At 39.7% G+C, this 25,442-nt stretch overlaps 2 protein-coding genes across 6 annotated transcripts in view; one reads left to right on the plus strand and one right to left on the minus strand.

The window, feature by feature from the left end:
• The first annotated feature begins 2,332 nt into the window (after window positions 1-2,332).
• On the plus strand, window positions 2,333-11,913 carry degs2 (delta(4)-desaturase, sphingolipid 2). The gene is made up of 3 exons (XM_084743224.1): window positions 2,333-2,489; window positions 6,756-7,498; window positions 10,236-11,913. The coding sequence occupies exons 1-3, from the start codon at window positions 2,408-2,410 to the stop codon at window positions 10,377-10,379; spliced, it is 969 nt and encodes a 322-aa protein (XP_084599350.1). The 5' UTR covers window positions 2,333-2,407; the 3' UTR covers window positions 10,380-11,913.
• Window positions 11,914-14,945: 3,032 nt separating this feature from the next.
• evla (Enah/Vasp-like a) overlaps window positions 14,946-25,442 on the minus strand; it is a 52,021-nt gene continuing 41,524 nt past the window's right edge. For 4 of the 5 annotated variants that reach the window (XM_084743228.1, XM_084743227.1, XM_084743225.1 and 1 more), the window contains 11 exons: window positions 24,724-24,781; window positions 23,553-23,611; window positions 21,702-22,640; window positions 18,486-18,739; window positions 18,196-18,311; window positions 17,898-17,925; window positions 16,942-16,984; window positions 16,750-16,810; window positions 16,489-16,546; window positions 16,324-16,381; window positions 14,946-16,061 (listed from right to left, as the gene is read on the minus strand). In XM_084743228.1, the coding sequence (XP_084599354.1) occupies window positions 16,024-16,061; window positions 16,324-16,381; window positions 16,489-16,546; window positions 16,750-16,810; window positions 16,942-16,984; window positions 17,898-17,925; window positions 18,196-18,311; window positions 18,486-18,739; window positions 21,702-22,640; window positions 23,553-23,611; window positions 24,724-24,781 (1,712 nt within the window). In that variant the 3' untranslated portion in view covers window positions 14,946-16,023. The remainder of the gene's footprint in view (window positions 16,062-16,323; window positions 16,382-16,488; window positions 16,547-16,749; window positions 16,811-16,941; window positions 16,985-17,897; window positions 17,926-18,195; window positions 18,312-18,485; window positions 18,740-21,701; window positions 22,641-23,552; window positions 23,612-24,723; window positions 24,782-25,442) is intronic. The other variant, XM_084743230.1, reaches the window with a different exon arrangement.

Raw genomic sequence — 25,442 nt, forward strand, 5'->3', positions numbered from 1 at the left:
TGACCAACATTTCAGCTTCTTTTTTATACAATTTAAGATGTACTTGCAAAGTTCAATATAATGATTATTTTTATTACTGAATAATATTTTTTATCACTTATTTGATTTAATTAACTACTTTGTGCAAAAAATAGAGCAGTTTTGAAAGTTAAACATCCAGTGTGCAAGATTTACTGTGAATTATTATCAGAATATGGCAGAAATAGAGGTTCATAACTATATTTATACAATCACTATGTGTATATAATCGCCTGAAAATAGGAATCATGTTTTCCTTACCTTAGAATGAGCTGGTTATATCTACAGGGGGTGGAGGCCTCACTGCTAAATACTAAATCACTACATCCTTTGTATGGTCCTTTATGTAATTACAAAATTAAAAGGTTTTATCACTGAGAATTATGCTGATTTTAACAATTATTTGATTAACTACGATCTCAACAAAATAGCACAAAATAGCACAAATTTGAGAATTAATTTTGCAACAAGCCAAGGTGACACATTCTAATTGCTGGTTTTATATGAACAATAGTCCAAAATCCAAAGATATTCAACTTACAATAATATAAGACAGAGAAAAGAAGCAAAGTTTCCCATTTCAGAAGCTGGAACCAACGACTCCTTGACGTTTTTGCTTGAAAAATGACTAAATCAATTAATAGATGTTCAAAATAAATGTATATCAGCTTGTTTATATATAGCTAAACCGAGGAGTGATCAATCAATAGAAATCAATACACTTCTTGAGTATACTATACCGAAAGAAAAAATGAAAAAAGAATTCGATATAGTAGGAACGCCAGTGTATTTGTGGTTCCCAAGAGTTAAATGATTATATTATGTTTCTGGTATGGCATCACTTATATTCTAATAATTCTACTGATATTTAAGGGACTAGTATGTAGGATTTAGTGACATCTAGTGGTGAGGCTGTAGATTGCAACCAACTGAATAACCCTCACCTCACCTTCCCCTTCCAAGCATGTAGGATACAGTGGTCACAAAACCTGCAAAAAAAAAAAAAAAGGTAAAAGGCCCAATCTAGAGCCAGAGATGGTTTGTCTGTTCTGTGATAGAGCTGTAATGATTAGTCAGTTAATCAGTTAGTTGATTGAAAGTTAATTAGTTCCAAATATGTCAACTATGTTGTTGGTTCCAGCTTCCAGCATGTAAAGATTTGTTGCTTTGTCATTTATGACAGTAAATGAAGAAGTTTCTGGTTTTGGACAGTTTGTCGGATAGAAGAAACAATCTGATGGGAAACTCTGATGAGAATTTTAAACTTTTTTTTTTTTTTTTACATGTTATTGACTAAAAGAATAATTAATCATGAATTGGCAGATTAATTGATGATGAAAATAATCATTAGCTGCAACACTATTTTGGGCTACTGTAGAAAGATGGCGGTGCAACATGACGGCCTCCATGGAAGAAGACCTGTTCCCTCTATAAACGCCTCATTTTAAGGTAACAAAAACAAAACAGTTCTTGCTATCAGGTAATCAGATGGAGGTGGCAAAAGAACACAGATTCTTTGCTCAAGTAGAGGTACAGATGCTTGTGTAAAAAAAAAAAAAAAAAAAGACTGGTAAAAGTAAAAGTTTCTTTACTTAAGCAAAAGTGAAAAAGTATAGGCTCTGAAATGTGCTCGAAATATAAAAGTAAAAAGTCACACTCTGATGGACATTTCTACCAGCTGTTTCTGTATAAAGAAAGGTGAAGCCTCTCTCTTTTGTCTGTTTTGTCTTGTTAAATCTTGTTGTTTTTGTCACCAAAATAAAAATAATCACTAAATGCATTAAAACCAAAGCTTGTTATAAAGATGTAAGGAGCAGAAACAGTACAGATGCAGTACATTACAGATATTTGTGTTAAACCTGAAAAGCATTTTCTCTCTGGTAAGTAGCAGTAGTGTACTAATAAAATCATCACACTAATTAATATTATACTACATTTCTGCCATTAAATCTCTTACACACTGGCGCTTTAATAGGTGCGTGCGTGACAGTAAACATGCAAAAGAAATTCAAACATCTTCATGAGTTGAGAAGGGGATCTTTTCAATAAACAAATTGTAGAACAAGCGGAACTTTCTCTTTTTTAGTGGGGAATTCCTTTTAAACTACCAGTTAGCATCCATACTATCCCCACAGTTCAGGAGAGACTGTAAAGATGCGTTAGTCCGCAGGCTGGTTGTGTAAATTTAAGCAGGTGCACAGCTCGGTCCCTCCCTCAGCTCGGGGGGGAGGTGGAGCTTCTGCTCACACCTTTTGCACCTTCAGCCCACAACCTGTGTGTGAGTGGGTGTGCCGCGGCCGAAACTCCCGTGTGTGTATGTGTGTGTGTTTGATGTCACACATAACGCCACAGAGCCTGTTCACTCCTCACAGAGACACGGAGGACAGTCATGGGGAAGACAGGTGGAAGAGACGACTTTGAATGGGTCTACAATGATCAGCCGCACACCTCAAGAAGAAAAGAAATCCTCGGTAAGAAGTTAAGACATTTTCTATCAACACAAATCCACAAATCTGTGGAGTTTAATTTCGCGTTAGTTTGAGTGGCTGAAGCGTGAGCACGCTCAAAAAATCGTAGCCGGTTAAACCTGTTTACTAGCTGTTGCTTAACGAGCTATCAGACACAATGTATTCCAGAAAGTGATATATATCTAAAGATAAATTAAATTAATGAATAATAAACTCACATATTCATGGAGGTTACATAATCCTTTTAAAGTAGGCCTGCAAGTAGAAACTCCATTTGAAACTGCAGATTTTTAAGGTAAAGATACTAAATAGTCCTTAAAATGCATTATTTGGAGTATTTCCATGACATTTTGTGTGGGGGAAAAAGTCACTTTTTTTAAAAAAAAAAAAATGGGGGTGTAGAGAGCAGCAAAGACAGTAAATGAACCTAGTAACCCCTGATGTCAAAGCAAAAGGCATGATGTGACAATTAAATACTGGGTGATTTATTCAGTTTCGCTTGAAAATCTCACCATCTTGGGTTCCAACCTTTTCTGTTTGTGTAAACCAATCTGCCTCTCGGTCATCCCTTTCCTCTTGACTTGTGAGACAATAACAGCAGCATATTGATAGCAGGTGCAGCTTGACAATGCCCCTGGGCCTGCCAGGTAACAAGACACATTCCCGGCTCATGACAAACACACACTGCAATGCTATGCATGAAGTGAGAAGAGAGGCTATTTGTAAGTGTCAGGGGATCAGGGAGGATCCCTGAAAGAATCGCTGTCATTCACAAAACCTCAATTAGTCGATTTAGAGCAAGAGAATAATTGTGTAAACTGCGTATAATCTTTATTATTTTCTAACTTTTCAAGCATTTCAAATCTGTATTAAGATCTGGTAATCTGATTTATCTTGTAATTCGATTTAAAGCCGTTTAGATGAACAAGATCTAAACCTGTTGATGAATATTTGATCCTGGCTTTGTCCAGCAGTCACACAGTTGCAGGTGATGGGTTGTTTGACACCACCGGACCCTGAATTATTAATGTGTTTTTTAACACACCTCTACCCTGGTGGGAGAGGAGGCAGAAGGGTGTGAATGTCAGAGGTCGTCATCCAGCCTCACTTCCTCTTACATGATCATATAAATGATGCTTTGATTGATTAAGTGGTCACATGAATTGATTGGCTAACTCTCTGACATGTCTGCAGCTTATAGGATTAGCCTCGACTCACACATCATAAACTTTATATTACTGTATACTGAACATTCAAAGGGCATCAACGCCTGTCTTTATAGTAGCTTGCAGAGGTCTGACCTCAAGTCACATGGTCTGGAGGTGTCTTTTTTTCCTGCATTCTGGTGACTTTTAAAGAATGACAGTAACAAAATAATAAGTAATATACACGTTGTTCGTAAGTAGATGACATATAAATGACAAAAACTCATTATATTTTCCAAATGTTTTTCTAAGCTCTCAGGAAAATATGCTCCTTTCCTTTAAAAGTTTCCATATGAACAAAAAAGATGTGACAAATTGTTGTAAACTGGGAGAAATACAAGAGACTTGTGACCCTGGGAGGAAACCGGGACAAGGCAATCAAAATGGGAGTCTCCTGTGATAATTAAGAGGGTTGGCAAGTATGAAACCTACACAAAAAGCTGTGAGTCGAGGCTAATATTAACTTGGGACTTGAGTGCAAGTAGTTTAGATGTACTTGTGATTCACAAAACAAAGACACCTTTGCCAGCTTGTGAGGTTAGATGGTTGATTAATGATTGCAACACTGCCTGATTATTGATCTTCTTATTAGCTCTGAGCAATACATGATTTAATTGTTTCTTTCACTTGTAGCATGGAGTGATTATGAAATGATGGTTATTTGAAACCTGAGGCTGAAATCTAACACGGTTTGATTTGTGTGACCAGAAGTACAATGAATGAATGTCTTGTTGTGTCTCTGACATGGTGACGGAGGAATCCAGTGATGGCTGTACATCATGTTCTTCGCAGTGGCTTGAAGCAGTTTAAACAGATTCTTTTATGACGTCTAGTTATACATTTAACTTTACACCCTGGGACATGGCTACATGGCTATAAATAACATGAGCACATGACACATTGGAGGTGAGTTTAAATCATACAGTAGATTTAAAGAATATGAACTAAATATTATGTTCTCATTGCTCTGTGTTGATAGATTATTTTTTAAAAATGTGTGACCATCTGGATTTCCTCTTAGCTAAACATTAACTGAATAAAGAGGTTTTGGTCAGTAAAAGGGAGACACATATGCAGCAGTAATGCCACTGAATGGCTCCAGGCTCTGGTGTCTTTAACCATTAAGTTACCAAAGTGAGCTCAATTTGCATAGATGCAATACCACAGGGAGCTGAAAACAAAGAAGCAGGCAGGATTTGCATGAACCATCATCTGGTAGTACATGCCAGTGTTTCATCTAACGCATGCTGTGCTGGGATCAGCTCCTGTCATCCTGAACTGGATGGAATGGGTATAAAAACCCCCTCCTGACCTCTTTAATATAACAAACCGGATCCTGTTTGTCCTATGTGCTGATGTGATACTCAGTAACTAGCCAAAATCACTGGATCAGATGTTGAGGAGAAAAAAATTATAATCCAATATGACCGATTAGCCTAATTTATAATATAAATGCTTAAATAAACTTTGAATTTCATTTTGAATGTCTGAATGGTGCTGACCAATCAAAACTGCTGCTAAAAGTTCTTCTTGTCAAAAAGTTAAACTAATAAGGGGCGGCAGTATTATATAACTGGTCATGATGTGGGCTATGCATTTCTAGAATATTTGTCTCACAATTTGAGCATTAGGTTTGGTAGATGGCTAGGTAAACAAAGTGCATTCATGCAAATTATATTATTAACAGCGTAGTTAAAATACATACTTTTCCTCTGGTTTGTAGTGCTTTTTATACATCCAGATTTGTTTTTGTTTTGGTGTGAGGTGCAGATTTTGGACATGTCAGCAGTAGAGATGTCTGCCTTCTCTCCAATATAATGGGATTAAATGGCACTCTTGTAGCACTCAAAGTGCTTGATTGATTGTTGATTGTTATTTAAAGGCCTGTGGACAAAAGTGGAGGTGTTTACCCCATAATAAGCACAAAATATGTTAAAAATAAAATGATTTAAATAAAAATCACCTCTTGCTTCTTCTTAATTGGCTAATGCCCAACTCACTGTAACTTTGTCTGGGAAAATTAACTCAGACTCATTTCATCTCATTTCAAGGAGAATCCAACCTGGTGACAGGCATTAAGAATAACTATAGAAATAGCCAGTCTTCTCCCTGATGTCTAATGTTGTCAAATGTATTGATACTTCAATACTTTTTCAATACCTCAAAACAAAACAATACAGTACTAACATTTCATAGTATCAAAAGTACCAAATCTATAAAAAAGAAAAGAAATATAATGAAACAATGATGAGTGACTTTTTCTGCATTTTGTGCAGTTTGATCATTTTTTAAAAAGGGAAATAATATCCTTAGTGTTGCCAGGACTTTCCCCCCTTTTTGCCAGAGGCATTGAGTATTGTTTTCTTTTTTTTAACAATAGTGTTGTATCGAAGTTTGAAATTCTGGGATCAGGGCAATCCTAATTGAGACTGTTTCATAAATAGTTAAAAACTCATTGTAGTGGCTTTAAGAAAGGGGAAAAGATGGTACAGGATTGGTATCAGTACAGGCTGACACTCAACTTAAATAACAAACTACAACAACAAGCTAAACTAGCTCTTTTCATATGCGTGGATGCTTTTGAACACATACTTTTATCTCCTGGAGTTTCCTGTCCCTCAGCAAAACAACACCTCTGCCAATTAAAAATGACTTTTGTCAGCAGGCTCTTCCCAGGAGAAGGACTGATACTGCACTGCATGCTCAATTGTGTTCTTTGGGATACACAGTATCGTGCCACAGTTTTACACAGTGATAAATTGAGACCAAGCCTCTGAAAACATACATAATTATTTAAAAAATGAAAATAATCTGTTACTTTCTCTCTCCCTCTACACCTCTTCTGTTACCCACTATTTCCTTTTTTCATTTGGTTCCTTGTATCATCTGATTTTTCAACTTTCAACTTTCTTTTGTCTTTCCTAAATATTTAATCTTCTTCTGCCCTTTCTACTTCCTTTCTCTGATACAATCTCCTCGTCTCTGCCCATGTCCATGTCCTTTCCTTTCTTCATCTCTGATAATGTCCCTTTCCATTCCTTTCTTTATCTGCTTCTCTCCTCAGCCAAATACCCAGAGATCAAGTCTCTGATGGGTCCAGATCCTCAGCTGAAATGGGTGGTATCCGGCATGGTCTTAACCCAGCTCCTGGCCTGCTACCTGGTTCGTGACCTTTCCTGGAAGTGGATCTTCTTCTGGGCCTATGCCTTCGGAGGCTGTATCAACCACTCCCTGACTCTGGCTATCCACGACATCTCTCATAACGTGGCCTTCGGCAACAAGTTGGCGAAGTGGAACCGCTGGTTTGCCATGTGGGCCAATCTGCCCATCGGGTTGCCCTACTCTGCCTCCTTTAAGAAGTACCACATCGACCACCATCGGTATCTGGGTGGAGACAAGCTAGATGTTGACATCCCTACAGACATTGAAGGATGGTTCTTCTGCACCCCAGCCAGGAAAGTCCTGTGGCTCTTCCTCCAGCCTTTCTTCTACGCCCTTCGCCCACTGGTGGTCAACCCTAAACCAGTAGGTCTGCTGGAGATCCAGAACGCAGTTGTCCAGTTCACAGTAGACTTAATTATCTACTATCTATGGGGGCTGAAGCCTATTGTTTACCTAATTGCAGGTTCTGTCCTGTGTATGGGACTTCATCCTATCTCTGGACATTTCATAGCTGAGCATTACATGTTCCTGAAAGGACACGAGACATATTCTTACTATGGACCACTGAATTTGATCACCTTCAACGTCGGGTATCACATGGAGCACCATGACTTCCCGAGCATACCTGGCAGTAAACTACCTCAGGTGAGACTTTCTTACTGTGATAAATCATGACGAAATTTCCAACAGGTCAAGCCTTGAGTCAATTTTTCCAAGACTATTATTAGTTGAGCAGTTGAGAATGAGGACAGTGGCAACACTTGCATCACCAGCAGGTGTGGCCAGATAAGACAGGCCTCCGCGGTCTTTCAGAATCTAAACAAGGTATCGACAAATGACATTTTTTCTATCAACTGCAAATATTTATCAGATGGAAGGCCGAGGCTTGTAACTGATTAACTGCTGCCTCTTCAGCTCCACTGGAGCATGAAGAGATTCAGAGGGTGATACCTACCTTTTGACTCAGCTGACAACTGCTTTTGTTGAACGGTTTGTTTGAAAATGCTTGGGTTTGAGTTCTTAATAGAGGGAAACCCTTTTTAAGATTGATCAGTTTGTGAACTATCAAGCAGAGGTGTGCTCAAGTCACAAGCAAGTCTCAAGTTTTAACTTTAAAGACTCAAGAAAGTCCCAAGTTAGCAAGCTATCAGGAGAATCGATCAAATCAAGTTGTGTCCCTGCTTTAAGTCAAGCAAGACATGTCAAATCATTGTTCAGGTCAAGCAATTCTATTATCTACACAAATTTCCACATTTAAATCAAACACAGCTGTTTTAGTTCGTAACCTGCCCTCATTGATAAACTGGTTGTTATATGGACCTGAATCATTTTTGCATTTTATTGAAAAGACATATCATTTATCGACTCAAAGCTGAGTCTAACATGGCTTAAACTTAACATTAGCTTGCTACCTAAGGTTTGATCAGCCTATAAATTAGACAATGGGTTTTTCTTTATGGGTTTTGAAATGATGGATGGTGTTGGATGTCACTGGTTTTTGAACTGCACACTTTGCATACCATTGTAATCCTTGAATCTAAATGTTATCAGTTTTGGACTAAGCCCTTTCCATGATAGCTGCCTCCTGCTTTGGCCTCTGCTGGTCTGCTGCATCCAAAATGTAACTTTGTCAATGAAACAACCAGTGTTTCTCTTCATGGAGTGTTTACCTGCATGCAACCAAAGCCTGTTCAAACTTGGTCAAATACTACTCAGACTACAAACAGAACCCAGACCACTTCCGATAACAAAATCTTGTCCCTTGCCTACAGACTCTGCATATTCTTATGTAGATATCTGTTTATAGAGATTATAGTGGGGTTGAATAATAGTGTTGATAATACACATCCTTGGCAAACTCCAGATTCTACTGCAAAGCTGGTTTCATTTGCCCCTACAGTTCAGGAGAAGCTGTTATAAACCTGTTGGATGATGTTCAGAGATACTGAAACTTTTCAGGAGTTTCAGGAGAGTTTCAGTGTGCCTTTCTTTGGTCCTACAGTCACTCATTTTGTCCAGTCTGATAGTATCTTCACTTCCCCCCAGATGTCAGTTAAAGGTGGAAGGAAAATGTTGGCAGCCATTGCTGGATCAGCCTTTAAGAGTTCTGCATTTAAGTTGTCAGCAGCTGCGGATGTCACATTTTTTAACGATTCGTTATCTTTTGTGATTTCCCTGTGTCTCTATTGGTTGTAGAGGGGGGTCTCTGCTTTCTTCCTGTTCTTTTTGTGTGGTAAGTAGTCCATGTTTGTACTGGTTTTACTGGTTCTCAGCTTTCTACTGCATAACTGGTTTGTGTTTTTGTAGACTGTTCCTTGTTGCTGTATTTTTGGCTGCGTTGGCATGCTCCTTGTGGACAGGTGTGTTTTCGACTTTGCATTGGGCAGTGTTACAGAACAGGTCTTTGTCCTCTTCTTTGGCATCGCTGGTGGGTGCATAGGATTGAACAACTGTTAAGTGAGCATGTTGTCCATTGAATCTAGCTTTGATCAGCCTGCTGTTAATAGGTTTGCATTCTATTAGTGACTTCTCTACCCACTTATTAAGAAAAATGACCACTGACTATATCTCGCCCACAGTATAGGATGGTGTCGCCTGTGTTTGTTTGGGCTGAACCTGAATTGGTCCATTTAACTTCGGTTATCTCAAGGATGCAATAGGCAGTAGCTTGCCCAATGTCCAATTATTGATTCCGTTGATTCAGTGTGTTAGATAAACTTGCTTTTTAACTATGCATTTGACATGCACAACCATCACTTCAAATGAATGCAGGATACCCGAGGCAACCATGATGCGTATGGATGCGTATGCCAATGCACAGTTAAAAACAGGTTTATCCTTGGCCTTAGCCCGCTCCCTTGACCTTAAGTCTTTCATGAATCATAGGCTCACATCAGAAGAGACCAGGCAGATTGTAGTTTGCATACAAGCTGCTCTGGCATGTCAGACACAGTCAAATCTTGTTACCAGCTACATTTCACAGGGAAATATTGAACGTTTACTCTAGTACATTTATCACTTGTAGTTGTTAGTAGTTATTAGTTAGTTTTTGTATTTATGTAATTAATGTAATATACAGTAATATAATATTCTATTATTATATTACACATTATAAGGAGCCTGAAATAACATTTTGAATTCAAGAACTTTACTTGCACTGGAGTATTTTTAGGCTATGGTATCTCTACTTTTACTTGAGTAAAGGTTCTTGGTACTTCTTCCACCACTGCCTGTTACCATGTATGTTGTATTTGTCACCAAAATAGTAATACTACACTTCAAGTCCAAGGTGTTGCACTTATATATATTTGATGTACAATTCACATTCTTATTTTGTTCTAAACTCTCATTCTTTCTCGTGATGTTTTTTTTTTATTTGCAGGTCAAGCAAATTGCACCAGAGTATTATGACACCCTGCCTCAACACACTTCCTGGACCCGGGTATTATGGGACTTTGTGTTCGACGACAGTATTGGCCCCTATGCCAGAATCAAACGGCAGTACAAGCTAAACAAGCAGGGATAGATCTGTGACTGATGATGTTTCCTTTTAAAATACAGGAATGTGTATTTCAGGTGTTTAATATCTAAGGACCACTATGAAATATCACTCTGTTCTGTAGTTTAAATGTTTTTTTTCCCATGGAGCATGCAGTTGTCACTGTAAGTACATTCTCATCTAAACTCTGTCTGTTTATAATATCGTGATGACATTTCCTTGTATCCAGAGCTATCTATCCTATAACAAGCTATTTCCTTATACACAGTGGAGACAAAAACATATAGTATTAAACAGAAAAAAAAATGGTCATATACATTCTCATGAGGCTTTACAGAGATGTCATTGGGTCTCTGTGGTCTCCTTTCCCTGGCCACAACCCTCAGATGAGACTTAAGAATTTTTGAATGTGATAATCAAGGCTCTCAAAGCCTCTCAGATTACTTAATACAGTTTCACAGCTATCACGCAGAACAGTGCTGAGGTGGAAAATGAGCATTGAAACTTACCTTATTCTGTAAGAGGAGCCTTTTCTTCAGTGATGCCCCATTCTGCTGGTCCGCAGCTCCATTGTGCTGTAAATAAACCGTTTGATTAAATGTACAGGGAGTGGACAAAATAACAGAAACTGTATAATGCAAAAAAATAGTTCTGTAGAAAATTCCAGTGGGAATCTCGTAATGTTTACAGTTTTTTTTTAAACTGTCAGAAGTGCTGAATTAACTATGGTAATATCACGTCATGTCTTAGTTAGAGTCTTCTTGTGACCCTGCTCATGTAGTCTTAATACATTTGGCCTCTGTCTTTATGAGTCGAGAGATACTGCCACATTACATCACTTTTGGGCCCTCATGACCTGCGCACAGTTCAAGCAGCAACTTGGAATAATCAATTTCCATTAAGCCAAAAAGAAAGACATATTCAATTGATATACTAGGAGTATCCATGGCAACACCAAAAAATGGGTACAAGTAGGCCAAATATAGACCTCTTTCATAGCAGCCATTTGAACAGGAAATAGTAAACACAGGTGTCACCAGTGATTCTAATGGTTCCTTTGCATTCACGTCAAACAGAGTCAGGGTGCTGCTATTGTGCCTCACCTGAGAGACTCTAGACCAAATGAAACAGGACCTTAATTAGTGCCATTGGTAACACCAGTGTTTGCCATACTATGTTATATCAAATACAAAATGATATGTAATCAGGTGAAGGAAAGGAAATCTTGTTGATGTAGGCCAAACAAACAGCATTAGCAACGAGTAGCAGTGGTCACAAGTAGTCCTGAAATTTTACTCAATGAAAGTCCTCTAATAACAGCAAATCAACACTTCTGACATCTGAGTAAAAGCATTACAAACTTAACCAGATTAGTCGTTACTGCAGAGCTATACACTGTATGTGTTAGTTATTTTGTTCACCCACTGTATGTACAACTTAATCTGTGTTGTGATCAATAAGTATGGTCTTTGTTGTTTCTATTTAAATGACTGTACTATATATAAAACAGTAAAATATCTTTATAAGCAGAAACTACTATAAAGCATATGTTTGTGCTTGATTTTCTATTTTCTGTCTTTTTTGTGGTAACCAGATGCAACCCTTTTATTTAAACACAATACAGCCACAACATTAAAACCATAGTGATACAATATGTAGACACAGCATCGACTGCTTCAGCTTGTTGCTGTGTTACACTGATGTCACTGCCATATTGGACAGGGCAAGACTGAACTGTGACCAAATATATGTAAATGTGGTAGCTGCATTTTTTGTGGATGAAAAGCGCTATAGTGTTTACATTTTTCAGCCAATTTTGCGGGTCATGTTTTACTCAAGGGATCTACGTGGAGTAAGTTGTAAAGAAAAACAAAACTTATTTCTTCTTAGTCCATGGAGCCTCCGTGGAGCAGATTTGACCGCAGAGCTAAATCACAGCTCCCCTGTTTAGATGTATTTGTTCACAGGTCAGTCTTGCCCTAGTCAGTATGGCGGTGGCGTTCATGTACAATCCAAAAGCCAGCGCAGTGTCTACATATGCATATCCATGATTTAAAGCACCTGCCTAATATTGTGCAGGGCCCCTTCGTGCTGGCAAAACAGCTCTGACCCACTGTGGCATGGACTCCACAAGAACTCTAAAGGTTTCCTCTGGTATCTGGCACTTTGACGTTAGCAGTAGATCCTTTAAGTCCTGTAAGTTGTAAGGTGGGGCCTCCATGGATCGGAGTTGTTGTTCCAGCACATCCTACAGATGCTTGGTTGGATTGAGATCTGGGGACTTTGGAGGCCAAGTCAACACCTTGTTACCAGCAGGCCACTTTCTTCCGTGGCTCCATGGTCCAGTTCTGACGATCATGTGCCCATTGTAGCCTCTTTCAGCAGTGGACAGGGGCCACGTGGGCACTCTGACCAATCTGTTTGTGTTACAGTAGGTCTTCTGTGGGATCAGACCAGACGGGAAAGCCTTCACTTTCCATGGGCATCATTGAGCCTTGGGCTCCCATAATCTCATCTTCCGATCACTGACTGTCCTTCCTTGGACCAGTTTTGGGAGCTACTAGCCACAGCATACTGGGAAAAACCCACAAGACCTGCTGTTATAAAGATGCTCTGACTCATTCGTGTAGTCACTAATTTGGGCCTTGTTCAAGCTTCTAACACATAAACTTCATGAACTGACCGTTCACTCGCTGCCTAACATATCCCACCCCCTGACAGGTGCCACTATCATGAGGTGATCAGTGTTATTTCCTTCACCTGTCAGTGGTTTTAACATTGTGGCTGATCAGTGTACACCCTTAACATGAAAGCCATTTAAACTCTCCACATGTACTATAATATTGGTTCTCAACCTTTTCGAGTCGCAGCCCCTCAGATTAATCACGACCGCAACCCCTGTGAGCCTGAGAAACTCAAACAAGACCGTTGCTCTGACTCTCACAAACACACTATAACATCTATTCTAAGGCAAATTACATTACTGCTACAGGCGATGTAATGTAAAAAATATTTGATAAAATATCGCTTCCCATCATGCCTAGTGCTGGACTGACTAGTTTGTCAAGTTTGCCATTTTAGGTTCCAAAATACAAATATTACTTTTTGTTAGTGTCTGTTCAAAACATGCTGGTTTATGCTGGCAAGTGTCATTTTTGTGCTGGTTTGGATTTACCATTTCTGATGCCAGTGCTTGAACCTTATGTTGAATGTCTTTAAGGAGCTGAGATCTGCTTTCTGGCTTTCACTCCATGCTGCTTGACTCAATATTTTAATTTATTTTTGTCTCCACAACTATCTGTAACCCCCAGACATGATCTTGTGATCACTTTGGGGATCCTGACTCCCAGGTTGAGAACCACTGCACTAAAACACAAGAGAACACACACAGCAGGATATTGTGTAGATGGCTGACACAGTCTATTGGTTTTGTTTGAATGAATTTACTTCCAGCTTTTTAAATCAGAACGTAGTTGAGAGCGGACAGAGTGGATAGAATGCAACAACCGATATTCAACCAAATCCTTCCTGCAAAGACACATTTAGCTACCATCACATAGGCCTACCATTCACTTTCTGCACATTCTTATCTAGGTAAGATTTGCATATTGCCAGAGCAACCCCATTAATTATTTTCACATTGCTACCATTATCAAGTTCAACATCTCGTATATAGAAAGAGGGAATCTTCATGGAAACAAACCACTATAATAAATGTACCACCGTTTGTATTTTTTTTAATCATTTTTTTTTCAAACCAAATAAAAAAAACTAATTCATAGAGATGGGGGTTTCATGCATACTTGGGAGGTTCACAAAGCATAGGATGACTAATAGATAGAACTACATTGTTTTATATCTAGGTAAAACCAGGTGGCACATTTACAGTTATCGGCCTGTTTTGTGAATGATCCCCAAGTTTCAATGATCTCACACATCTGAACAGGTAGAGAGAAACGCGTGCCTCGGTCACACTGGAGTTGTACAGCAGACTGTCATCGTGTGTTATTTGATTAATTGACCCTTCCTAAGTCCCGCCTCTTTTGGCTCTGTGCTCCAAAAGAAGTTGAGCAAGCTTGGTTCCTGTTTGAACCTAGGTGAACTTTATCCTGTCCTGTTTCCTGTACTTGGATACGCTATATGCTATGCCTAGCATATTGTCTGTGTTGAAAGAGAACCAAATTTTGAAGTTGATTAAAAGGAGCGGGATTGTAAAAGTGACTAACTAGCAAGCTAAGCTACATCAATCATTATCTACCATAGATATCTCCCTGCGGAAAAGAGAGCGACTGTTTCAGGACATCTCAAACTCTAAACAAGGTCAATTATGACACATTCTATTGTGAATTTTTGTTTGACTTTACAATTGTAAAACTTTCCTCAAACTGAGATGTGATTTAATAATCACAATGTAAAGTTTATGGGCTGAGCAGGAACTTAAACCCAGAAGATAGAAAATGTTTTTGGCTGATGAGCCAGGCGAGCAATTCTCACTGGACTAAATGGGCGCCATCTTGGCATACATCTATGGTAACTACCAAGTTAGCTAGCATTTTGCTATCAGATGTAACTAGTTAACTAGATGTAGATGTGACTATATGTTGCTTTTGCAGATTTCCCAACATCTTTTCACCAACTTCAAAATTTGGTTTTATTTTCAACATAGATGAGCCTAACACTTAGCAAATCTGAGTACAGGAAACAGGGTAGAAGAAAGTTGACTGAGGTTCCACCAAGGTTGCTCAACTCTTATTGAAACACAGGACAAAAAGGCGCAGGGCATACTAAGGATTAATTGCCAAACAAATCAATTGTTCACTTATTTTAATGTCCTATGCCTTGGATGTGGAGGAAAGAGGTAATTTAAGTGGCTAATTGTGGTTCAAACATTAACATGTTTTCCAGCGTCTCTGGAGAGAAAAGGTTAGACACACAACACCAGTATGAACAAGGTCATAAAAAGCCTGTTTTTTTTTTTTTTAAATATGCCAGTCGAGGGCAGCAGGTGAGTCTGCAGCACCATTATACCCATATTGTGCTTGTTATCATCAAATAGTTAGGGCTAAACTAAACAAAAAATAATAGAAAATATAAAAGGCTGACATAAATGGTGTGCAAGATTCCTTTTTCCTTCTATAATATCAATAAAATACTCATTGTCATCAACAGCATCATCATTATCACCACAGTTTTTAAATAATAAAACAGTAAAAACTTAGAAAACAAAAATATTTTCTTCTTAAGACTTGGACTGAACAGAGAACAAAGAGTTGCAACACTGGGCTGACTGAGTCTATAGGTGCACAGAGAGGACCACAACACCAAACTCAGCACGAACGTCCATCCATCCCTCAATTCTCATCGTTTAGTATATTTTTCATCCTCTGTTTAAGTTCATCAGTCCTTTTAAACTTTCTTTATCCATCCTGTTTCGTCTCTGTCTCATTAACCCACTTTCTCTCTTCTTCTTCTTCTTCTCTGTTTCATTCTTCCATTTTCGCTGTCCAGCAGACTCAAATGTTGGCACAACATCTCTGCAACTTGCATCGTGGCGTGGCGAGGTCACAGAAACATTGAGAGAACATTCCCTGGTCCTCGTGTCTGTGCATCTGCATGTCCATCCTCCTCCAGCTCCTCCTCTCGCTCTCCTCCTACTGTTGCTCAGATGAGATTAGGATGTACTGATTCTGCCAATTTCTTGTCTGATGGCTGCAAGAGAAGACCGCAGCATTTTAGAGAGTGAAATTTCCTGCAGCAACAACGATTTGCACTCATGCTTTGCCGCTCATTCATCAAATGTGTGGAAAAATATAATTACAATAAATTATTAATGGTGTCAACAAGTTTTTTCATGTTAGGATTTCACTGAAATATTAAAAATTTTACTGCCAGGTAGTGTGTACAAAAGATTAAAGATTAAACAAGCTGTGTGCCCCCAGTTACTGCAAAGAACTTTAAAAGCAGTGCTTACCATTAATGATTTCATCTTTCACCTTGTGCAACTCACGTACAACTTCATCCAAAATTTCCTGCAAAATGGGGCATGTTTGTGAATCCACAGGGTGTGCAAAATCGTTAATCTGCACAATACAAAACCCATAAAAACCTTTTATGTAATAAAACACATTAAACCAACCTGCTTCATCCTGTCAAACTCTGTGTCTGATTCACTAGTGCTGCCGATGGGTCTCACTCTGCAACACAAAAGGTTAAACTGATTCAATATAAAAGCAGTGGATGAGTATTACACTGTGCATATTGAAGGATTATGTGTCATTAAAAGGTTTTTTTGTTAACATAACCACAGCACCACAACATTTCTGTTGCACCACTGGAAAGGATGAGATTTATGCTGAAATCTCTGTGGTTAACGAGGTTTGCTTGTTCATATTCAGACCTGGACACCAGTGAGGACTTGTCTGCAGAGTTGGATCGTTCCCATGGCTTCTTCACAGCATCTGGCAATGGGGAAAGAATAAAAAAACAATTACAAAACAGTAAAATATAATGCAGAAGATGTCCTGCAGTTTTATGGAACTAAACTACTAGCTGTGTTATATAATAATCTGGTAAGAAGGCTGTTCTGTACCTGTTGAGTTCTGCTGACCTGCTCCTCGACCACTAGAGTCGTCCTGCATGAGAGAGAGAAATTCATTATCAGGTTTACTGATAACTTCGCAAAGAAGTTAAATTTAAGTTAAGAAGTTAATTTAAAATGCCCTCATAATGCTCCACAAAACTTTCTGTAAATGTTTGCATGACAACAAGGTTCATGTATACGGCATTATGAATGTTAAACTTATGCATACATACAAATACATTGTTATGCCAGTCATAATACTTCATAAACCTTGTTATAAGTTCTCATGCATGATTATAGTCATTTATAGAGTTTTATACAGTTTTAGAAATGCATTATAATTTCTTATGATTGTGCTTATAGTGCATTGTAAACATGTCCCTAATAGAAAGTATAACTGAATAGTTCAACCTTTCGGGAAATACACTTATTGTCAATACCATTCTCATGTCTGTTTGATAAATATAAAGCCACCACCAACAGCTGATTAGCTTAGCATAGCATACAGACTGTAAACAAGGGGAAACTTCTAGCCTTGCTTCTTCTAAAGGTAACATAGTCTGAGAACCAGCTGATTGTGGGTTTATGTCATTGTCAGATTACAAAAATTAGATACAACATATTTAACAAATAATATGTAAATTCAGCTCCCATGTTTTCTCAGAGGTTATAGCAAATAGCAACTGGCTAGTAATGGCTAGCAGGAAATGCACGGTTACCTTGAACATTTTTTTGAACATTTGGCATTACACACATGTAAAGCTCTCTTGGTAAGTGGAATTTGTTACCTCTGGACAGACTCACACTACCTGTTTCCCCCAGCTTCTAGTCTTAGCTTAGCTAAGCTAAGTTAACCAGCTGCAGCTTCATATTTAACAGACAGACATGAGAGTAGAATCAATCTTCTCATCAAATATTAACATTAACAAAAATATTAAACTACCGCTTTAAGACACGAGACTTACTTCATCAGGTTTCTCTGAAGCTTTCCGTCTATGAGAGAGGGAAATGAGTACGAGAGCCAACAGTGAGATAAAGATGCAAATAATTCAGTTATTAGTACAGAAAGATTGAGTCATGGATAAAGTACTGTCTGGTACAAGAGCTTATTTCCTTTCTAAGATAAAGATTCACTGCAAGTTAGGCAGAACCAGGAAGAGCAAAGTGAAAATGTTAGTATAAAGTAGAACAGTGTTTTTTCAAATTGTTCTCTGCATAACTAATTTAAGTGATAGATGATAGGTGTGTGTGTCACTGTTTTACCTGCGAGCTAGTAAGGCATTCATCTCCTGCATCAGCCCCTCCCCGCCACCACCACTGCCTCCACTAGACCGGTTAGAGTCACTTTTGCCACCAGACCCGGGCGGACTGCTCTCATCCTGAAGAACACATTATAAAAAAAAGGTTTCAGTTGTCTTGCTTTGAGGGGTTTCTGCACTGAGAGCGTCCTTTGTCTCCTCATCCCCACCCCCATAAAACACACAAACACCATCGCTTCTGCAATCACCACTGATAAAACTGGACGGACTGGCCCTTTAACCCTGGAGGCTCACCCTATGTACTTTACGTAGTTTGGCTCCAGCCAGTGCTGCAGCCAGTCCTGAGGGTTGGTGCTGGACCCCAGGCGGGCCCCCAGGAGGCCCTCCACCAGTGGGCAGTGGGGGGGGCATGGGGGGGGGCACTGCCATCGGGGGCGGTGGACCCGGTGGAGGTGGTGGGGCTGGAGGACCAGCCATGGGTGCTGGAACTGCAGCTGGAGGAGGAGCCACAGAAAGCATAGCTGGGTGACCTGCAGAGACAGGGGGGCCTGGGAGGGGCAGAGTTTGATACTGGTTAATGGCTGTTTGGGCTGATTTACCCTTTTTGCCCCTTGGAAGGTTTTATGAAGACCGTCTGAGGAATGACGCTCTTTCAATGAATAACTAACACCTAACCACTGTTTCCTACAAAACTGCTGGCCACTGTGCAGCGACTGATTTACACTGGATATTTCTAGATGACAAAACCTAAATTTGACACATTTTGTGTAACAACGCCATACATTTACATATTATGTATTAGTGTGTAAAGATTGTACAGTTTACAAATTTCCATGTTAAAAAAAAGTTTACATATTTTGGTGTAAAAACACATTACGTTTGCATATTTTGGTGTAAATAAAATCTATTCATGGCAAGAAGAATAGGCTGACACAAGACACAGAGCTGGCACAATGGAAAGGAGCTAAAGTCTTTAGATTTTATAGATTTATTTTTAGAAAAAAATAGCTGAGGATACATTTTTCAAGAACTTTGGCTCCTGTTATTTTCTTACTTAGAAGAGGTGATTAATGATGGACTTTTTCTGGCCCTGAGCCTTTATGGATAAAGCTACACCATTAATTATGGACATATTGAGCTACTGTTTCTTACAATTCAGTCACCGTTTTTTCTTTACGCTTTGTTTTAGTGCAGTCTCAGAAAATATATTTTCTGTAAGTACACTTTTTTTTTGTTCTTTTGCTTGTTCTGTATGGTTAGTTGGGTGTATGGAGGTGGAGGGAAAGGATGGAGCATATGATGAAACTCAGTGAACTCTGTTGTACTCTGTTATGCTTGTATGTTCACCCATTAGTACTGGTTATTGTACACTCTTCTGAATGTTAAAAAAATAAAGTTGTCATATTACAGGCAGCCATTTGATTTTAGTGCAGTATGAAAGTTACATTATGGTCTCATGGTACAGTGGAAACCTCTTATAATGACCACAGTCACAATGATTAGCCGCTTTTGTGGATCAAAAAGCTCAGGACAGGATCATTCTTATACAAATGCTGTTCAAATTATGTAGTTATAGTATTAAACTATTCTGCTTGCAGTACTCATTTTGGATCTTTTTATACATGATAATATAAGTAAGAAAATGTTTAAAACTCTGGCAATTCTTCTTTTTACTTTGACTCCCATGATGGTAACCCCTCTGCTTCCAGTTGGATACCTGAGGCTGCTGCTGCGTGCACACAGAAATCCAATGAAACGCAGTGGCAAAACTATAATAAGCAACATTTTATATACAGTACTTGATTGTATTATACATTATTTAAATTAGAAACAAAACAGTAATTTAATTTGCACAGTTAACAGCTGTACTGTATTTTGAAATAGGTAATAAAACTCAGTAAAAACAAAGCTGTCCTATTCATGACTTTATGTTAGTAAAATAAATATACAAATGTCAATAATCATCCGTTTATAGTGATCCATTGTACTTGGACAGACATGATTACTATGAGAGGTTTCAATTGTAATACAGTTGCAAATACAGCTGGTTTTTAAAACTCCAGCTTAGTGGTTCAGTAAGTGCATGAGAAAATCTCAAATATCCAAGACACCTTAAAACAAAAAAAAAAAAAACTGCTTAAGCTTGCATATTATGCTTTTACAATGTCTACGTTTGCAACATAGCTTGTGAAAGTGACAGTGGCAGCCATATAAAACAATAAAAAGGATACCAAGAGCCATCAAAACCGCCTGCAACGGCAAAACCATGTGACAATAATGTAACTTTGATGATGAAGGTTACAAAACGGTTAATTCATGCAGATTGTATGTCTGACTGTCATTACACTGTCATAACAATGTCATGACACCTGTCATGAACATGAGAGAATCTTAATGAAGGTTTATGACTGTTGTCATTAAGTATCATTTGGTCAAGTATGCCATTTATAATGCAAAGCTGACATTGTTTGAGATGTCTTTGTTATGAAAACTTGACATTAATCATGCCAGTAATGTCTTTGTTATGTCAACTTTATCTTAGCCAAGACAAAAAAAGTTGACATTATCAAACTTAAAGAAAGATTAGCTCTATCTCTTAACTTGACATTATACTGTCATTTGTGGTTGGTTCTGACCCTGGCCATTATAAGCGTGTCATAAGTATTTTCCTTGACCTCAAGTAAAGTGGTCCCATTTGGACTTGTCATGAAAATGACATTAAATGTTATAAGGCTGATTTGACGACAGACTGCAGGTGCTTTAGCTTACAGAGCTGCCTGATGGACAGACAGATTTTAAGCTAGTTTACTTGATGCTAAAGTAGGCTAAACGGTATCTGCTGTTATCTGTAGCTGGTGTAAATAGTTAGCTGTTAAACTGGCCACAGTCGGTCTCGAAGGCAGTGTTTAAAGTAAGTTTGGCTGCTGACCCCGCCCACAGCAGTGCACTGTTTAGCATCCTACACCGGTACCCCTGCTGCTTCTCTAAACTGGGGTCATGCTGACCACCATCTACTGTAGGTAATACACTAACTATCATTAACTACCTCATACAACCTCACTGTAAATAATCTGAACTATCTCTTTAATGACATTCGTGACATCTGTGCATTTTGTGCCACAACATGTCAAAGGCCTATTGTGTCGCTGTATTGTGCTGAAATCGGAGAACTGTGTATAAAAAGGTCAACGAGTTCAAAACTGTTGAAACGGTCTGTCACTTGTTTTAAAGCCTCTGCAGTCACACGGGTGTTTTTTGTTTGCTCTAGTCAGATTAAAGTTCAGTAGAAATATAGTGAGGATTACTCAAAAATTTTATGTACGTGTGTACATGATACCTGTGTAAAATTTTAGGTGAGGGACTATTCACTAGAGTTACACTCCCTTTGCATATGGCCCTCCCACACACTCACATACACACAGACACACACACACACAAATACACACACACTATACATGTAACATCCCTCTGCTGAGAGACTACCTCCTCCTCTCTCCTCCTCATACTTACTGCTGCTGGCCATGGGGGCCTGCTGGGGGACGGGGGAGGGGGTCTTCTTGGGCGAGCCCCCGTCAGACATGGCAGTGTAAGAGGGGGGCGAGGAGGAGGAGGAGGATGAAGTGGTGGTGGGGGGCTGGGCCTGCTGGTAGTACACCTGCTGCTGCTGTTGTGGTTGTTGTTGTGGCGGCTGCTGTTGCTGCTGAGGGTGGAAGGTGGATGCGTATGGGGGCTGCTGGTTGGGGGCAGGGCCTGGGCCTGTCTGACCTATCAGAGGGGGAAGGGGGACAGCCTCGCAGTACTGCGGGGTGAGTGGCAGATGCTGAGAATGAGGAGAGTAGTTGTCATCTGACTGGCCGTTGGAGTGAGGGTGAGGGTATTGGTGAGGGCCTGCCACCGTGCTCGGATCAAGAGGTGGAGGCTTCATCCTAGGGTTTAGGGGTGGGAGGGGGTGAGCCATGGGGAGGACGGCCTGTGGGGGCATGCCTTGCTTCACGGGCATGGCCATCATGACCGGAGGGGAGGAGGACGGAGGCATCTGCGCGTACATTTGCTGCAAATGTGAGGCGGACCAGGTGCCGTGTTTGGGGGGGAGCATGATGTCTTGTTGCTGGAGTTGCTGCTGAAGGTGGAGGTGGCGGGCCGCAGTGGGAGGTGACAGGGGTATCTGACGGACCTGTCGGCCCTGGGTGGTCACTCCTGCCTGGACTGGGGAAAAGGCTGAGGCGAGCGAGGTGGAGAGCTGGGAGGAAAGCTGGGCCTTGTCCCTAGCAGCCCCTGCCGCCTCTTTCTCCTGACAGGGAGAGGAGGAGGCGGAGGAGGAGGGAGGAGAGGAGGAGGCCACGCGGACGTAGGAGGGTGGCAGTGTGCTAGCCCTGTACTGTCTGTACTCAGGAGGAGTGTCTGGGTGGGTAGGAGGGGTGGAGACTTTATATTGGAGAGTGGAAACGACTGTGACGGGCAAAGACAGAGAGAGAGAAAGACAGAGAAAGACAGAGGAGAGACAGGCAGAGGAGATGCAGACGAAGAAGAGGAGGAGGACGGAGGAGGAGGGCGACAAACAAAGGAAAACAGAAAAGAGAAAAACGTGAGAAGAATGAAAAGCAACCAACTGAGCAACCAAGCAAGTAAAAAGATGAGAAAATCAGGAGCAATCCAAAAAACGGAAGCCAATAGCAAATAAGAAAGAATCAAAATATCATAAAAAGCAGAATGCAACATGACTGAGCCATGGTCAGAAAGCATATGGCAATTCCCCCCAACAGTAGCTGGAAGAAAGAGATGGCAGTAGAGCATGTTGCAGGGACGGGGGGGTACTGATATCGCCACTGACAGCAGGGACAGAGGAGGATGTTTAAGTCTGTATGTGCATTTAAAGGGGCAGACTTGAACATTTATATGTGTGCATGGATAAAAAAAGCATAAGGGCGTACAGACTGGGGGGAGCAGTGGTTGAAACTAAGGCGGGAACACAAACCACACTGGGAAAGCCTGTTTACCTCTAGGAACCTGCCTACCTACCATATCATCGTGTGGAATCTGGTTATTTATTAAACATGAAATCACCTGTTTGCTGTGGGAAAGTAAAGTGTGCTCTGCCTGACCTAACACTGATAACATCCCTCATTAAAAAAACACAAAGCAGAGCAAATATCCATTTGCTCCCCAGCAGGGTTGTCATGTGCTGTGAGGCTTTTTTTCTGCTGAAGGTTTTTTCACTGAAACGTTTTATAGCTAGGAGCAAATGCTATGTCAGCCTTTAATCCACTTTGGTCTCCAGAGCAGCGTGTGAAAGAGAGACTGCGTGTGTGTGCTTGTGTGTATTAATACAGCTGGGTGTGGATATGTTTGTTTAAGCCTCACCTGATCCTGACGTTCGTCGCTCCCTCTCCTTGTGCGCCATCTGATGTTGCTCCATCATCCTATAAATTGCAAGGATGTCACTGCTCTTTCAGCTGCCATTTTTTTATGTGTAATATATCTCTGTTTATAACACCATCACCAATGATTAACACATCAGTGCAAAGCTGCATAAAACCACTTAGGCTAAGGATACCTTAAAAAAAAATAGTTGCATTAAATCAACATAAGGATTTCCTTAGGATGTTGTAAGGGCAAACACTTTGATCTGCTGTGTAAGGCAAAATATGGTACAATATTATACTTGGACAATATCTAGCAAGGAACATTTTTTGGGACAAGGTAAACCCACTGGACACTATGAGTGCTGCTCAATTTTTTTTAGAGAGTATTACCATTAGTTTGCTTCATAGCTAGCTAGCCAAATATTTGCATAACTCTGTCTCACATATTAACATTAGTTATATGGTTTTATTGAAACTCATCGTTTTTTGTTGACTCCTGTTACAATATTTTTCTTTTCTTTTTTTGGTTTGTTTTTCAAAACTTAAAATATTTCTAAAAGTACACATTAACATGACTCCATAGCAAAGATAAATCAGCCTATTTGTAAAAAACAAACAAACAAATAATAAAAAAAAAAATTTGCGCACCAAGAGGCTACCCATGATTGTTTGTGCAATCATGTGAGCTAGTTAACCTGCTAAATCACTTTGCAGCACCTAGTCAGGTTTCAACTAGTTGTCTACAAATTACTGAAACTTATTGGTTACTTGTTTGTACTTCATGAGTAAAAGACTCGTATACCCTCCACCTCAGAAACCATCGGTGAAAGTGCAGAGGCTGAGGCTGACACAGCTATTATTAGTCATGCTACAAATGCTGCTGACCTAGCAGCTATGGGTAAGCGCAAACGAGAGAAGATCCGAAAATATTCAAAGCAATATATGTAGTGGGGGGTCATTTAAGGTTTATGCAACTGGACACTGAACACTAACGGCTGCGTGACGGCTTATATTCAAAGGATCATACATTACATCACAACAGTAGCAGCAACACTGAGGCTTTGTTTTGTATTTCCATGTTAAATGTCTTGCTCTACAGTATTAATATTTGCTTTTCTGTGAGAAGCATATACATGTCTGCTCTTGTCTACAACTGTTGAAGATCATACCTCCTCTGTGCCTCGCTTTCCTCTGAGGACGGCCCATTTTGGCGCTGGACGACTGGACCTGGAAGGCACAAGGTAGAAAAAAAGATCAACCACATGAAAAGAAAACAAAACCATAACAAAACATAATCATCAGACAAGCTACTGATAGAGAATCTGTGTGGAGCCCTGATAACCCTCACACCTGCTTCTTCCTTCTTCCCGTTCTTTCTTTATTTTCTCTTCTTCCAATTTGACATCCTCGCTATCCTTTTATTTCCTTTTGTTGAAAAGAGCATCTTCTGATGATCAGTGTCTCTGCTTTTTCTCAGTTTATCCCCTTTTTTTCTGCTTCTATTTTTCCCATCCCTGAGAAGAGCATTAGTAGCTTTGTTTTTTTGCTCTTCATTTAGTCACAGGAGTCAGAACAGGTCTATATATGGACAACTAACACGTGTATGTATTCTTTTAGTCTTGATAATATGTGTGAGACCAATAGGGAGTTATGAGACACATTTCCATCTGTAACCAAGTCTTTCAAAGTCATAATCATCTTATATAAAAGAGCTTCAGTAGAGAGTGCAGGAAGCTGTGTGCTCTGAATGAACAGAGCTCAGCAGGCATCATGTGAGGTACTTTGCCCCGGAGAGCCAACAAGCTGTTTAATGTAATTTGCTCAACATGCTGCCAGCCACAGGAATTTCAACTGTAAACCGCAGCAGAAAATCGTCTAAAAGAGCAGA

This window comes from Lutjanus erythropterus, chromosome 18 (genome assembly GCF_056507025.1).
Source record: "Lutjanus erythropterus isolate fLutEry1 chromosome 18, fLutEry1.hap2, whole genome shotgun sequence".
Classification (NCBI taxonomy): Eukaryota; Metazoa; Chordata; class Actinopteri; order Lutjaniformes; family Lutjanidae; genus Lutjanus; species Lutjanus erythropterus.

Excerpts from the sequence above, each read along its gene's own strand:
- degs2 (XM_084743224.1), top strand. The coding sequence starts at position 2,408 with ATGGGGAAGACAGGTGGAAGAGACGACTTTGAATGGGTCTACAATGAT. Across the intron at positions 2,490-6,755 it reads AAGAAGAAAAGAAATCCTCG|CCAAATACCCAGAGATCAAG; the intron begins GTAAGAAGTTAA and ends TTCTCTCCTCAG. Across the intron at positions 7,499-10,235 it reads CTGGCAGTAAACTACCTCAG|GTCAAGCAAATTGCACCAGA; the intron begins GTGAGACTTTCT and ends TTTTATTTGCAG.